At 47.2% G+C, this 13,773-nt stretch overlaps 8 protein-coding genes across 8 annotated transcripts; 3 read left to right on the forward strand and 5 right to left on the reverse strand.

The window, feature by feature from the left end:
* Positions 1-166: 166 nt before the first annotated feature.
* Positions 167-2,013, reverse strand: N7516_004393 (tRNA-specific adenosine deaminase; the record flags this gene model as incomplete). Its single annotated transcript, XM_057217113.1, has 3 exons — positions 167-1,595; positions 1,661-1,703; positions 1,860-2,013. The coding sequence occupies 3 exons, from the start codon at positions 2,011-2,013 to the stop codon at positions 167-169; spliced, it is 1,626 nt and encodes a 541-aa protein (XP_057078996.1).
* Positions 2,014-2,194: 181 nt separating this feature from the next.
* On the forward strand, positions 2,195-2,576 carry N7516_004394 (splicing factor 3B subunit 5 family protein). The gene is made up of 2 exons (XM_057217114.1): positions 2,195-2,459; positions 2,535-2,576. Exons 1-2 carry the CDS (start codon positions 2,217-2,219, stop codon positions 2,544-2,546), a joined length of 255 nt encoding a protein of 84 aa, XP_057078997.1. The 5' UTR covers positions 2,195-2,216; the 3' UTR covers positions 2,547-2,576.
* A 721-nt stretch (positions 2,577-3,297) lies between these two features.
* N7516_004395 (uncharacterized protein) lies at positions 3,298-5,487 on the reverse strand (the record flags this gene model as incomplete). The annotated part of the gene is made up of 1 exon (XM_057217115.1): positions 3,298-5,487. One exon carries the CDS (start codon positions 5,485-5,487, stop codon positions 3,298-3,300), a length of 2,190 nt encoding a protein of 729 aa, XP_057078998.1.
* Positions 5,488-6,437: 950 nt separating this feature from the next.
* Positions 6,438-6,878, forward strand: N7516_004396 (uncharacterized protein; the record flags this gene model as incomplete). The annotated part of the gene is made up of 2 exons (XM_057217116.1): positions 6,438-6,536; positions 6,726-6,878. The coding sequence occupies 2 exons, from the start codon at positions 6,438-6,440 to the stop codon at positions 6,876-6,878; spliced, it is 252 nt and encodes an 83-aa protein (XP_057078999.1).
* Positions 6,879-7,382: 504 nt separating this feature from the next.
* On the reverse strand, positions 7,383-8,453 carry N7516_004397 (uncharacterized protein; the record flags this gene model as incomplete). The annotated part of the gene is made up of 1 exon (XM_057217117.1): positions 7,383-8,453. One exon carries the CDS (start codon positions 8,451-8,453, stop codon positions 7,383-7,385), a length of 1,071 nt encoding a protein of 356 aa, XP_057079000.1.
* A 2,862-nt stretch (positions 8,454-11,315) lies between these two features.
* N7516_004398 (uncharacterized protein) lies at positions 11,316-11,522 on the reverse strand (the record flags this gene model as incomplete). Its single annotated transcript, XM_057217118.1, has 1 exon — positions 11,316-11,522. The coding sequence occupies one exon, from the start codon at positions 11,520-11,522 to the stop codon at positions 11,316-11,318; it is 207 nt and encodes a 68-aa protein (XP_057079001.1).
* Positions 11,523-11,896: 374 nt separating this feature from the next.
* On the forward strand, positions 11,897-12,385 carry N7516_004399 (uncharacterized protein; the record flags this gene model as incomplete). The annotated part of the gene is made up of 1 exon (XM_057217119.1): positions 11,897-12,385. One exon carries the CDS (start codon positions 11,897-11,899, stop codon positions 12,383-12,385), a length of 489 nt encoding a protein of 162 aa, XP_057079002.1.
* Positions 12,386-13,261: 876 nt separating this feature from the next.
* On the reverse strand, positions 13,262-13,672 carry N7516_004400 (uncharacterized protein; the record flags this gene model as incomplete). The annotated part of the gene is made up of 1 exon (XM_057217120.1): positions 13,262-13,672. One exon carries the CDS (start codon positions 13,670-13,672, stop codon positions 13,262-13,264), a length of 411 nt encoding a protein of 136 aa, XP_057079003.1.
* Between the last annotated feature and the right edge of the window lie 101 nt (positions 13,673-13,773).

Genomic DNA, 13,773 nt, shown 5'->3' on the forward strand with positions numbered 1-13,773 from the left:
TTTTTTATTTGATGGCAAGATATTTCTTAAGCTAGCACATGGCTCTTTTTGTTCAGATACGCAGTATCTTATATTCTAATGGAAATCTTGAAAGGGGGATACGATGGGGTTAGTATGTATACATGACCAGAGTGACCTTCAGAAATCTTTCATCCTCTAGACACAATCAGCGCTTTCGCTTTTTGGGGTCAACCAAAACATCCAAGCCCCAAGTTTCATCTCCTGAATTAGCCACCCATCCCCTGAGAACCAGTTTAGCATCCCTGATGGCCTGCATGCGGATTTGCAACGGGTCTTCCAAGCTGCTAGGATTTTTGAAATCCTGGTAGGTGGTTGTACCTGGTATATGGTGCTGAACTGTATTGACGTGTGGATCCTCAGCCTTTGGAGTACCCGGAAGTGATCTAGATGGGGAGATGTCGGTTTGATAGGTATGTGGAACCGAGGCAGGCGAAATTTCGCGAAGAAGAGCCCAAAGTTTAGCTCGGGACAGAGACGAGGCCCCACGGGCACCCGGCGAGGATGCCCGATTTCCTTGCTTCACTCCGTTGATGATAGTCTCATACAAGCCGGTTTTAGAACGGCGAAGAGTTGGCACTGACTTGCTGCCAGTATCCATAGTCATTGCCGACGGGTGTTTATACGAGGGAGCCAATATCCAAATGGCGCTCACATTCCCTGGCCTGGCCTTTTTAACCTTTGCACCAGACGTCAAAGGGTCTCCTTCCTGCTCCAAAGAAATTGCAGGACAAGACACGGATTTCGGCTTCGCAAAGGGCCAAAGCGCTGCCACCTCTTCACTCGGCACCGAAAGAACCTGGAATGGCCGGAATCGATACCCCGGTGTATTTTCTTTACCCTTTGTCTCCCTGGGCCAATATCGTCCACACAAAGCCTGCATTCGACCGTTCTCGCCAAAGGAGCGGTCACAGCCAACTCGGTTGATTTCGTCCTCAGGAAGAATCAGACCTGCCAGATAGGCGTTTTCGGTAGGAGCAATGAGGCGACTGGTCTCACAGGACAGCAAGGAGGAGACTTGCCGCAATGCAAGCTTGTCTGAACAGGACTTGCTGCGCGTGGACTCGGCATCCATGCGCGCTGGCTTTCGACGCACGACTCCGAGAAGAGAGAAGTGGGCCCGGCCATCTAGAAGGGTCTCTGTACCTGGGACCTCTGCGTCTTCGGTTTTTGGTAAAGAACCTTCTTGCTGTAAGACTTCCCAGGGTGTCGCATCTTCTTGGGCTGCCATGCAGAGCTCCATGCTTGCATCGCCGCAAGGAGCACATGTGCAATACATGTAAATATTGATATCAGGCCGAATCTCAAAAGGCGGCCATTCTGTGGATGGCGTACCAATACCATCTTCATCCTCTTCAATCTTTCTCCTTTGTATGAATGGAGAATCCGGGACTTTTTCTTCATCGGGGGTATCATGGCCATTCGGTAATTGCTTTTCCCGGGATAGAACACTGTTGCATTCTGTCAAAAGCCAATAATTAAATGCTCGGATGGCCAATATCTCAGCATGACAGTCATGTAGTACAAGACCCCTGCAGCGTGGGATATGAGATGCCGACAAGCATTTAGCGCCACTCCTACATCAATATCAGCTTCTTTGATATGACTTGGTCAGACTTGCAAGTGGGAAATTAAAACTTACGTGACAGATATGCAGGTTAGACTTTCCAAAGGTGTGTTTTCTCCTATAACCGAAGTGATAGAAAAATGTTACTATTTGAATCAAAAGAAAGATGTGTGACGGCGAAGTAAAGAGCAAAGAATGGACACATCCCCCTCACTGTACATACATGGACGGTGATAACTCGTTTCCAAATATCAATATTAAGTTACAAACATACCTTTGACGGCCACAATACCGGTCATTGGAATCCATTCCTTCGATCCATCTGGAAATATGGTTGGTTTGCTGCGCGTTGGCAGAGCATCGAAATGTGCATGAACCAGCGATGCTATCCGGGACGATAATGAGAAATTAGATATATAAACAGACATTGGATATCATCACAGTCCGAACGATAATTCTCTAAACCACCAAATCCTTTATTAAATGCAAAGACAGGATCGAAGAATCTCAAGATAGCCATACGATCACGTGATGTCGTATAATTTATGCCTGAGGCGTCAATATTCTCTTTCTTCGTTCGAGCTTGCCGCCATCCTTCTCAATCAAACACCAACGTCTCATACTATCCACCATGGCCGACAAGCTCCGCACCATCCAGAACCTTGAGGCTCTCCAGGCCCGTTACATCGGTACCGGACACTCCGATACAACCAAGTACGAGTGGACGTCCAACATCCTCCGTGACAGCTACTCCTCCTACGTCGGTCACCCTCCCCTGCTGTCCTACATGGCCGTCGGCATGGGCGAACCAAAAGAGAAGGTGCGCGCAATGATGTTGGAGAAAATGGTCAGAGGTGCTGGCAATCCGCCAGAGGTATGTGGTTATCTTACAGAGTTGCTCAACATAATACGAGATGGGTTGGCTAACATGTACCCTCCAATGATCTAGACTCAAGAGTAAACTGATTAGTGTGGTTTATTCTTGTTCTCTCTGATACCCCTTGTCGCGTCCTTGGCTTTCCATACAGGAAGGCAGATCCTCCGACCCTCCGACCACTCCCTAGTCCAGCTCAGCAACCTTGCTGACATGGGATGAATCCCTCTGTACGGATTTCGAAACCGCCAAAGATCCATTTTCTTTTTCCCTTCGATTACCTCAGTATGGAAGAACAATTCCAGCTCAACATACGAAACGCTCTATGAAACAAGGCCGATAGATCCCTCTCTGGGCTAGGGATTGGATTGCCCGTGTTTTTCGCTTCTGAGACTCCAAGAACCCTTCAATTCTTGTCAGCGAGGGGAGACAATTTGTGATACACACGCCTACCACATGAAATTACGTCCTCAACAACAAGTTCCCATATGCCCGACCTTGGAATTAGCATCGTAACGGATGGCCTGGTATTGCTTATCGAGAATTCGGTTCCTCAACTACACCGGGAGAAGCCGCCCCAGAGCTGTATCTCGCTTGATTTATCATGGTAGGCAATATTGCAATCTAGTCATAATGTTTGAAACATGAAGATATCAAATATCGAAATCCATTCCGTAGATAAATGTAGTAATAGATACAGGACAAAGTATGTAGCTATAGAACCATTGGACGGACAGATCAGACTAAAGCCAAAAAAAAAAAAAAAAATCAAACAGAGGACGCTAGAAAATAAGCCATGCAGTATGTACAAAACTATAGAATTATAGTCTATCCCCAATTAAGCATCCTCTGACTTCGCCGCCAGCCTTGTATTCTCCGCCTGCAACGAAGAAACAAGGTCGACCCATTTCTTGCGCTCAGAGCGAAGCTGCTTGACCTCCTTCTTGAGATCATGTACCTCTTGCTTCAAGTTATCAACCTCAGACTTGTTCTTGGACTTGGACTTCTGGGAACGCTCATCATCCTTTCTCTGCTTCGCTTGAATCTTCGACGTAATTTTTAGCTGGCTAGCCTCGATCTTGCGCAGCTGTTTAAGCAGCTTAGATTCCCCATGGAGAAATTGAGCGGCTGCTTTGGGGAGACGCGATGGCGGGTCGGGGGTTTCCGTCCGCGCAGAAGATGGCTGGTCTTCATTGCTGACCTCGTCCTGCTGTTGGCTCTGGCTCTGGCTCTGCTGTGTGCTAGTGCTGGCGGGCCTGGAAGACCTATTCGTCGCTGCGCGCTTGCGCATCCCGTTAGTGTCACTGTCTACCTCGCTGATGCCTTTCACTGGGGTCCCTGAGACACTAGGCGGTTGTGATGAGATCTGAAACTTGTTGAGTTCGGCGCGGATTTCTTCTAGCTTGTCTTCGATCTCACGTTTGCGGATGGCCAGCTTTGCGAGCTCTTTCTCGTGGGAAGTGAGCTTGCCATTCTTTGTAATTTCCGTCAGTTCCTCCTGTGACATGTTGTTGTGTGCTACCTTGTTAATGGCTGTTGCTTCTTGTGTGGAATTGGCCGAGGAGAGTGAAGCATTGTCATGCTCACGGGATATTGAAGATTCGGCGCCCGACGTCGTTTTATTTTGTTGGACACTATTTGGGCTTAGGTGTGCCATGCCGTCTGCATCAATGTAGGAAACCTCGTCCCCGGCCGGGATATCACCCGATACTTTAGTGTGGGGGCCATAGCCTAGAACTTGTGGTGCGAACCGTTCCAGTCCACTACTGAGCAAGCCGGTAACACTGGCAATCAGGCCATGATGCGAATGCTCGCCGTCGCTGTTGAGTGATGCGTAATCCGAATCCGAGTCGTCTGCCTGGTTGGAGTCGTATTCATTCGCAGACTCGCCATCACCGGATCTAGCCTTGGCGCCTGCTGAAGTATTTATAGCTTCCGTGCCTGTGCTTTCTTCTTGCTCGGGTGGCTTGTCATCTTGAAGAGCCCAATTAATGAATTTAGCGGCGTCCGTTCCCACGCTTCGTGGTGTTCCCTTATCCACCATCCACCGCGGAATGTTGCCGCCCGGGTCACTCCTAGTGACCATGATCCATTCAACAGGATTCATTTCTTCGTCTTCATCATCCCCAGCTCCATCCTGCTCAGGCAGCCCTTCAGGCTGTTGAAGATTGGAGGATGAAGTATCACTATTCTTCTTACTCCCCTGGCTAGGAAAGCTGCTCCCACTGCCGTTCTTCTTAGGAATCTCCCGAATGAGCTCGATAGACTCATACTGCCCGCGAGTATAGCCCTGCTTATGCTGGATATCGGGGTGTTCACATGGCTTAGAGATCATGATCCAGCTGCGACCAGGCTGCTTAGTTCCGCCAGCTTGCAATCCAGAATCGGAATTGATTATCAACGCCACGAAATCGCGCGGTGCAGTAGGTTTGGGAAACTGCGCCGAGACATGGTAAACCATTAACTCTCCCAGAACCGAACCATCATGGTCCTTGATCTCAATTTTCTCGATCTTTTCTTCGGCACCAATCCCACGGATGCACTTGTCAGGCGTATGTCCATTCTCAATCTTCTTGCGATTTACTTTCAGCGTTTCGTCGTACTCAGTTGAGAGCTTATTCCGCCACCGCGAGAATGGGATACCCTCATGTACACTCCGTCGCCCGAACCATGAGCCCCCACCATCATCTGCGGAAAGTTTCCACACTGTCACATCTAATGGATTGTCCCTTGGTCCGCCCATCTTGAGTGGCTTCCCCCATTCCTTTTGTAGGTCTGTAATCTCCGGATCGGTTTCTCCCACTCGTGCGGATGATGGGACGATTCGTCGGGCGGAGGGATCCTTCGTGTCGTCTAACCCGGGGTAGTTATCGTTATCGGATATTGGGGGGTCTGGAAGTGATTCCACTACCAGGCGGCTATTTTTGAAGGTCTCGCGCACATAGTCACGGAGCTCGTCGGGATCCCGGGGAACCTCGTCCCATAACGTTGGTTTGAGGCATTGGAGGGCATCGTGTAAGGTAGCCATAGGTGCAGTAGGAGACTTTCTATATTTTGAAGTCTTAGTCTTCTGCGATGTTGTAAATTCCAAGTTGTGTCGGAAGTGCAGTGACGTTGGTTCGAGTAGCGGGGTGGTGTCAGCTCGTGGTGTGCCGGAATTAGCACACGGGGGTAGGATAAGCGGTGGCGGACAACTGGACACCAGGATTTCCAGAATATATGAAGACTGAAAAGACTAACAAGACTCAAAAGGTGGCTCAGGCGAAACTGTTTCTTGTAGAAAGGGTTTAGGTTATAAATTGATGAAGCAGGTGGTAACTCCCAGATAAGAGACAAATGCAATAAAATTACAATGTAAAGGAGATCATATAACACATAAAAGAAGCCCAAATCTAGAATGAAGACATAGAGAGTTGTTAAGGGAGTGACTGAGGGCCAAAGTGGAGGATCAACTTGGAATATGATGTTACCTGCAGGACGGTCTTGGCGGCTGACGCCATACAGCCTGGGGTAATATACCCGCTGCCTTGGATCTTCATGGATTTATATTTAGATTTCTGTAAACTACGAGACTTTCTTTTCTTTTCTTTTGAACGATACGAATATCTAGTTATAGATACAAAATGAGAGAAAGAAATTGTGTATGCACTTTTTAAAACTACATAAGCTAAAGAGATACATACAACATTTAAAACAGAACTGCTGACGGATCAACATTCAAGCGATGAGAAAAGAAGCAGCCAGCGCAAGGGACCAGCCCCCCGATCAGATAGACCATAAAGGAGAGTATCTATTAGATCGAGCATCTGATTCTTGTCGTCGGGACAAAGAATGAAGGGCTCTTCCATCCAGTGAAAGAGCCCACCGACAGACCAAGCTTGCCCAGGAATTTCTAAAACCCAGCCTGGACGATAGGAGATGAATCTATCATTGCCAAATACAGCTATTGCAGGTGAGTTCGTAGCAAAGAGGGCAGAGATGACTGCCACTCAGACCACTCGTCGCTTAGGGCGGGATGTGAAGATCCCCAGGTCACAGACCGAAGGGGGAAATCCAGTGCGTCGCCCTTTGCGCTCGGTATCTGCCACAGGCGGATGTACTCGAGTCTGACGAGGACTGAAGGCAATCTTCTCTCACACTCGTGTTGCTGATATTCACCTCCTCGAACCAAAGATGACCAAAAGTGCGTGCTCCAACCAAGCATCACAGATGCAAGGAAGAAGGTGACGCCGTCGCATAAATCTATCCTCTAATTCTCCAATAAAGAGAATTAGCCGGTCCGGTACACAGTACCAGAAGGACGGACGCCGTAAGAAAGGAAAGAAAGCAAAAGCACACGCTGAACCCGGTTCAGTCGAGTACCCCAAGCTTGCTTTCTTCCCTTTCCAGCAAGCTGCGACAGAAGAATTGAAAACATAATGTTGGACATTCCACGTCCAAATTCATATCCTCCACATGCCGTGAGGCAGACCAGTCTTCATGACATATATGCGGGAAAAAAGAAACGAAACATAACAGAGAGCCGACCCGCCGCTTCTTGATGCAAAGGGAAAAAAAAAAAAGAAGAAAAAAAATCGCTGACGCTGGAATCAAACATCAAAACTATCAAAACAAGCGCAAAAAAAAAAAGAAAAAAGATAATTCTGGTTATCATGCAAAAGGCAGGAGGGAGTATCACAGATGCACAGTGTCAAATCGAAGAGAACGCCGTCAAGAATGCGAATTGTCGTTGCTTGGAATCGGGTTCCCGGTAAGAAGAGAGGAGAGGAGTTGAGGAGTCGAGGAGTCGTGAAGGAACCGAAAAATTGCGCGCGCATCTAGTTCTAAGAAACGATCCACGTTTCTCAAACCCAGGTTGAACGAACCGAGGGAGCCTGAACTTGGGAATGGTCGACATCACCGAGTCTACTCAGGAGAGCTGAGCTATGCAATCGTGCCATACGGCAGCGGGGTAAAATCGCCCCAGCCAAAGCCCCCCATACCCATATTGACAGCCGTGCTGCAGGGTTGTACAAGCATGCTCGGGAACATGCTTGGGAACATGGTCGGCAACGGGAGGGAACTGGTAGCGGCCGATGTGGCCGGCATGCAGGTGGTCGGCAGGCAATCGTAGGTTTGGAACGGCGAGGGGGTAAAGGGCTGGCTGTAAGACGGGGTCGGTGAGGCAAGTTGGGCATCACTGAAACTGAGACTAGCCCAAAGATTCGGATTAGAATCACCCGTGGTGGCCGGGTTGGGGCTGGGCGACAGTACTTTCCACGACTCGATTGGCGCTGGCTGGGGCACCGGGTTCTGCCACCAGTTTTCTGGGCCTGTCGAACTAGGCAGGATAGGCATTGGACGCATGACATCCATCACCGGTGGTGAAGGGGCAACCAATGGGACAAAGAGCTTGCCGATGGCTGCTTTTGCTTCTTCGCTGCGACCGCTCAGTAGCTCTCCGGCGCCGTCTTCTTCTAGCCCCTCGAGCGCCTGGGCATTGGCACGGTAGACAAACTTGTTGGCGGCTTGGACGAACTCCTCCTGTAATCTTTTCAGCTCACCATGCTTTCCCGGCCAGTTGTATGTATTGGCGGCGGCATCCACCGAGTAGACCTCCTTGTGGAAATCAACTAGAGATTCGATGGTTTCCGGAGTCAACTTGAAAGCCACCTCATTACGGGAGACCATGTCGACGTGTACAACGTAGGCCTCCACGTGGATCATTTGGTGGTTGTGTAGGCCCTCCCAGAGCTGGTTCTCATTCTTCGCTAACTCTGCCTGGGGAGCCTTAGTGAACATCATGGAACACAGGGTCCAAATGGCATTTTTCGATGAGAGCGTTTCTGTCAGACACCGGGTATGCTGAGTGACATTATTCAAAGGACGCTTGACCCGGTTTACTCGCTTCAGGGTGGCGGTCAACCAAGGCTCAACCTTGGTGTTCAACACGACATTCGGGGATGATCGTGGCGCAAAAGCAGCGGCGGAAGATGGGAGTAAGACTGTTGGCATTATGACACTGTGCGAAAGGTGATACGTCCGGCGTTGGTATAGATGATATAAAAGAATGTAGAATATAGAACGTAAATCATAAAAGCGACATTCGCCCACACAAAATATTGGGTTTTCGGAATCTGTGTTGAGATGTGTATTAAAGTGCGGGCGAATGCGCAAAACCAGAAATTAGAATATAAAGGAAAGAAGATGACATGAAAGTCAAGAGTGGTTATAGAAAGAAAAGAGAGGGATGTCAAGAAGAATAATAGTTAATTAAGAGGAGGGGAATGAACTATGAATAAGTGGAGATTTAATGGGCCACAATAATATGTATGTTAATTTTGGATATTATTTCTATTATTTCTATTTTTTTCTCTTAAAATATGAGAATAAAACATAAAACATACAAAACACATAGAAAACACAGGAGTTCATATTTTTTTCTACGGTATTATTTTGGTATGCAGGTCGATGGAGTCAAATGTACATCAGTCTATGGGCACATCTCGGACTCCCCGATCTGCAACCTGAAGATTCAAGTGGCGATAATACTACTTGAAATACTTTGAATACTGGAATACTTGAAACGGTTAAACAAGCACGAGATCCAAACGTTTCATCAAATTTGACGGGTTCACTCACACAGTGCCAGTCTCACACACCCGTTGCACGTCCATTTGGCCAGAACAGCTGCATGATGCCCTAAACTGCAACAGCTAAGCCCCAATGATCCATAAGACGGCTTAAACAGAAAGCATTAGAAAACCTCCGAGTCTCCATAGATCGTCTAGAGCGATCAATTTACTATCTACTATTAGCGGAGACTTAAATACATTTCTCAGCTGGGCGATGTGCATATTTCAGTGTGTGCCAAGAACTACACATCGTTAAAAAGATAGTATTAGATCCTCAACACTAATGTTGTAGAGTCCCCATGCTTTTTAGGTGAAGACTCTATTTAAATTTGGCTGCAGCCTGCAAGCCAAGACTTAGTTTCGATCCTTTTTCCAATGTGTTTCAATCCTGTGCTTCAATATCCAACTGGATATCAGCAGAGAAAATAACTAGTTAATATTTCCAGTATTAAGAATTATTACACTAATACATCCATATAACAACCATAATAACCATAACAGCCATAATAACCATATCAAGGTTTTTTTTTTGGACCTATCGAGTGCCGCTAAGACGATACAGAGTCGTAGACCTCAGCTGATGGAGGGTCGAGCAAGCGTGGGGCAGAGCCCGCCTTGAGTCACTTCAGGGCTGGGATTCGCTGAGACCAACCGAGTCCGGCCGATGCACAGAAAGCTGAGATCCCTGTTACGATCTGCCATTGGGCTGAGCCTCCATTGTCAGACTTTGGGACGGCGCCATTAGCCCTTGTGTATTCCGTACGGAGTACTCCGTACGGAAATACCGTTTCCTATTGTCTTGTCCACATGATTCATGATTCAAGTTTTCAATGATATCATCTTACTTTGGTTTCCTCTGCAGGCGCCCTTTGCCTTCTGCCTCTTTCCTAAAATGGAATCCCTGCTGCATATGAGTTCGGTCACATGGTCTGATGTGGGTGTACGGGACTACTCGTTTTCAGTCGAAGGTTTCGTCATCGTCATTGTGTATCTATAGAGAGGGGCATATAACGTCTGGAAAATAATGCGACCGAGTTAGTTACGTTTTCCTAAAATAGATATGAGGCTGTGCACATTACTCGCCACGTTGTGGCGGATATCTCCGGCCCCACATGTCTGCAAAGCTCTACAAAGTAGTTAGTTGCTACGGAGTATGGTTTCTTGCTTCTCCCTTTGTTCGCCTCGCTTGCTTTACCGAAAACCGGTTGGAGAAGAGATATGAGTTGGCAAGAGTCGGGAGCTGGAATCCCAGGCAGATCTTAACCACATCCACAGTCAGGCGGGTACTGAAACCCAGCTCTGTCGGGCCCAGATAATGCCTGGTTCCATGATTGTCAGGCTGTCATTAAGTTGGAATAGTGAAATCACCCTACTATGAATTAAGTAGTATATCGGAAATTACTGTATTTCGTAGACTGCATCGGTTATGGCTCATATGTGTGCCGATGATGTTCGATTAAAACGAAGCCGGACAATGCCCTAATGTTGAACCTAGAATAAGCTATTGCCTTTTAGGTATGTCAAAGGATTGCTTCCCTGTGACTTATGTTTAGAACAGATCCAAGGGGCTCATCCATGAGACATCCATTAGACTACTTGATCATGAAACTAATGACTCATAGATCTTTTAAACGCCGTGATAAACTTTCCTTTCTTCTTTTTAGACATCCCAGATTGTCGGGTTGTACTCAAACCCCTAAGCAAAGCGTTTAGCCATATTGAAAATCTGTCCGAACGATCTATACTAGTTGGTATCGTTAGAAACAGTTCAACCTATAAAAGAATCGTAATGAAATTGGCACTAGGGGGAGAAAATATAATGTCTAGTATTACGTTGACGTTATTGGCTTTATGAATATATTATAATCTCTGCGTGTAACGTTTGATTTTGTTAATCAAAAAACCTGACTCGCGATCCCAATTAAAAAGTAAAGGGAAGGATGTGGAGGATGGGAGCATAGGGCAGCGCTCCACGCAGAAGTTTGCATAACGTGTGAGATCTATTCTATTACAGAATAGGCGAGTTGATGCACATTCCCGCAATGATGCACAAGTTATATAGCAATACACTAAAGTAGGAACGGTGCATCCCACATCGAACGGTTACTTCCAACTGAGTTACCTCTGTGCAGAGCAACAGACTAATATGCGCGTCTCTACCACTTTTATCTCAACCCTAGTACACTCCAACATCGCACTAGCTCATCCACACTGCTGTACAGTAAAATACTGAGGCGAAAGCTCACGCTGCAGCAGCAGCATCAAATGCAGAGTCGAGCAGCAATGACAAGGAGAAAACTGCTGTAGACACAGTCAGCGCGGCGAAGAAGGATACCCATAGTGCCACGACTTCTACCAACGCTAAGACTTCGCTTCGATCAAGCCGGACACCTCGGGTCTGAACAGTATGATACCGACAGAGGACTTCGCTTAAGAAGCTCTGCCCCATAGTCTACATCTCATACCTCTTAGCATAACGGGGAAGTTATCATATTATCTTATAGGGGACCAGAGTCCGTCACATTGAAGATATATGTGGAAGCTAGTTTGGCCTCAGCGCTGTATAAAAGTAATTAGTTATATTAAGCTGATGGAACTTAAAGTACTATCTTGTCCTGTTATCTGTGGCTCTTATTAGTTAGCCAACATGTTGTCCACACAATGTCACGTTGTCGTCTCTTATCGATTCAACTGACAGAACTGACAGGGTTCCCCTCTCTAAGTGTGTTTTGTACATCGGTTTAGTGCATGTGCTGTGTTATGAAGCAAAGTACAAAGTCAACTTGTTCCTATGCTTTAATTATCTTTCTACTATTAATTACCATGCCTCTGAACCCGTTCCAACCATGCGAGGGCTCGCCAATCCCCGAGGGCCCACCAACCTTTCAAGAGGAATATCGAGGCAGCTATATACCAAGGGTTATCAAAACAGGATTTGGCCTCCAGGTTGTGGCTCCGGATACTCCATACGTGGCAGTGGCCGGCCCGAACCAGTTATACTTCATCAACACCCGGCTCGATACTGAGACTGCAAAGCACATGAAGGAAAATATCGAGAAAGCCAGCGTGCTGAAGGAGGACGAATACATCGCCATAGACGAGATTACAGCAACGGCGGAAGTAAAAAGCGTCGTGACTGGCGAAACAACATTTGTGTTTGACCCTTCCTTTGCCAGGATGGCGTTTGCCAGGGGAATGAACAGGCACAACCCAGAGCTCAAACTGCCTGAGCCGGAGCCCGCTGGCGATTGGTTGGTGACTTACGACCTGGACAATAGTCTTCTTGGAAAAGTAACCGAGGAAGGAGGATAGCTGTGTTCTTCTTCGCTCTATTTTTGTATGGTAGCTAGAACTCGTGGGTCTTGGGCATATAGCTGGAAATTTCCCCTAAGTTCCTAGGAGAGATAGCCGTGGAGATTTTTTTATCAAATTGTACTTCTCCTGAGGGCCTGAGTCCGCTCGACTGTCATGGTGTCCCATTGATCATTTGATCCTTTCATCAACAAACAGATAGGTTTAGATCGAAGAGTAGGAGTCTAAAAGGTAGCTTAGTCTGTACTGAAGACTAGCCACGGAAATTCCATTACTCGGATCTTCTATAGGGCTTTCCTACTATTCCTCGTCCCATAAACAGCTAATTGACCTTAATTGACCTTAAGGTACAAAATCAAATCCAAAGTTCCGGGTGGAAAGGCGGCCATTTCATAGGTCCCCATCTTCTAGTTGTAATAATAACTCGTTGATTTCTATAAAGTTTGATGTTATTCGCACGAGGCGTTCTCATTGTTGATCTAGTCCTGGAATTCCCAAGAGAGGCAAGTGATGTTCGCTTCTAAGATATTTCAGTTGGGTTGGAGAGTCCATAGTGTCCCAGCGAACTCTCACATGGGTAGACATGACATAGGCGCAAAGGTTCCTTAGCTTGCCTGTCTCCTCGCATTTTAACCCAAGAAGCATGTTTTTTTTCTCGGGCATGTTGGAGATGATGATGTGATCCATGGTAAGTCACGAGGAAGTTGCCTTCATTGGAATCATGGATGAAGAGTTCTTTCGAGCGCGGCCGAGAACGAACCGAGTCTCTTGTGAATGGTAGTCTGTTCACCAGGAAGGATGACAAGAGTATGAAAAAAGCTTCAGTTTTTCCTTTGTGGTTTTAACGGTTTAGACGAAAAGCTGCTATCGCCCCCCTCAAGACGGAATGTCCGATGCCTTGGTCTCTTGAAACTTAGACACGACCTTCATCTCGGTATCGCGTTCCTTGACCTTCTTATCCATGGATTTTTGAACCTCTTCTCGTTTCCGTTTAGCAGTCTCAATTTTCTCCTTGACTTCTTTGGCAAGTTGCTCCTGCGCGTGGAGCGCGGCCTCTCGTGATTTGTATTGTTCTTCCAGTTGCTTAAGCTCAGTTTGGTAGTCTCGATGTTTGATTGGTTGGCATGTCACTGGATGATAGCGGTATGATGGCAGTGGCCCATCTGGAACTTTTATTTCGGCGAGATCAGGGTGGATTGGGGTGACGCGGGTTGTTGAATCCAAAGGAACAGCCGCGGCTTCGGCCGGGGGAGATGAAGCGGGAGGGGTAGGCTCGGGTTTCACCATGGTCGTGGAGCGACAACAAGGTGAACAAACGGTAGTATTTCACAAGCAACAAGTGTTGATCGCCTGATGTTATCGAAGAAGAGGTGAGATGAGTACCGGCG

The sequence above is a fragment of the Penicillium verrucosum genome (genome assembly GCF_028828655.1).
Source record: "Penicillium verrucosum strain IBT 35672 chromosome Unknown utg000001l_segment0_segment0, whole genome shotgun sequence".
In the NCBI taxonomy this organism is placed as follows: Eukaryota; Fungi; Ascomycota; class Eurotiomycetes; order Eurotiales; family Aspergillaceae; genus Penicillium; species Penicillium verrucosum.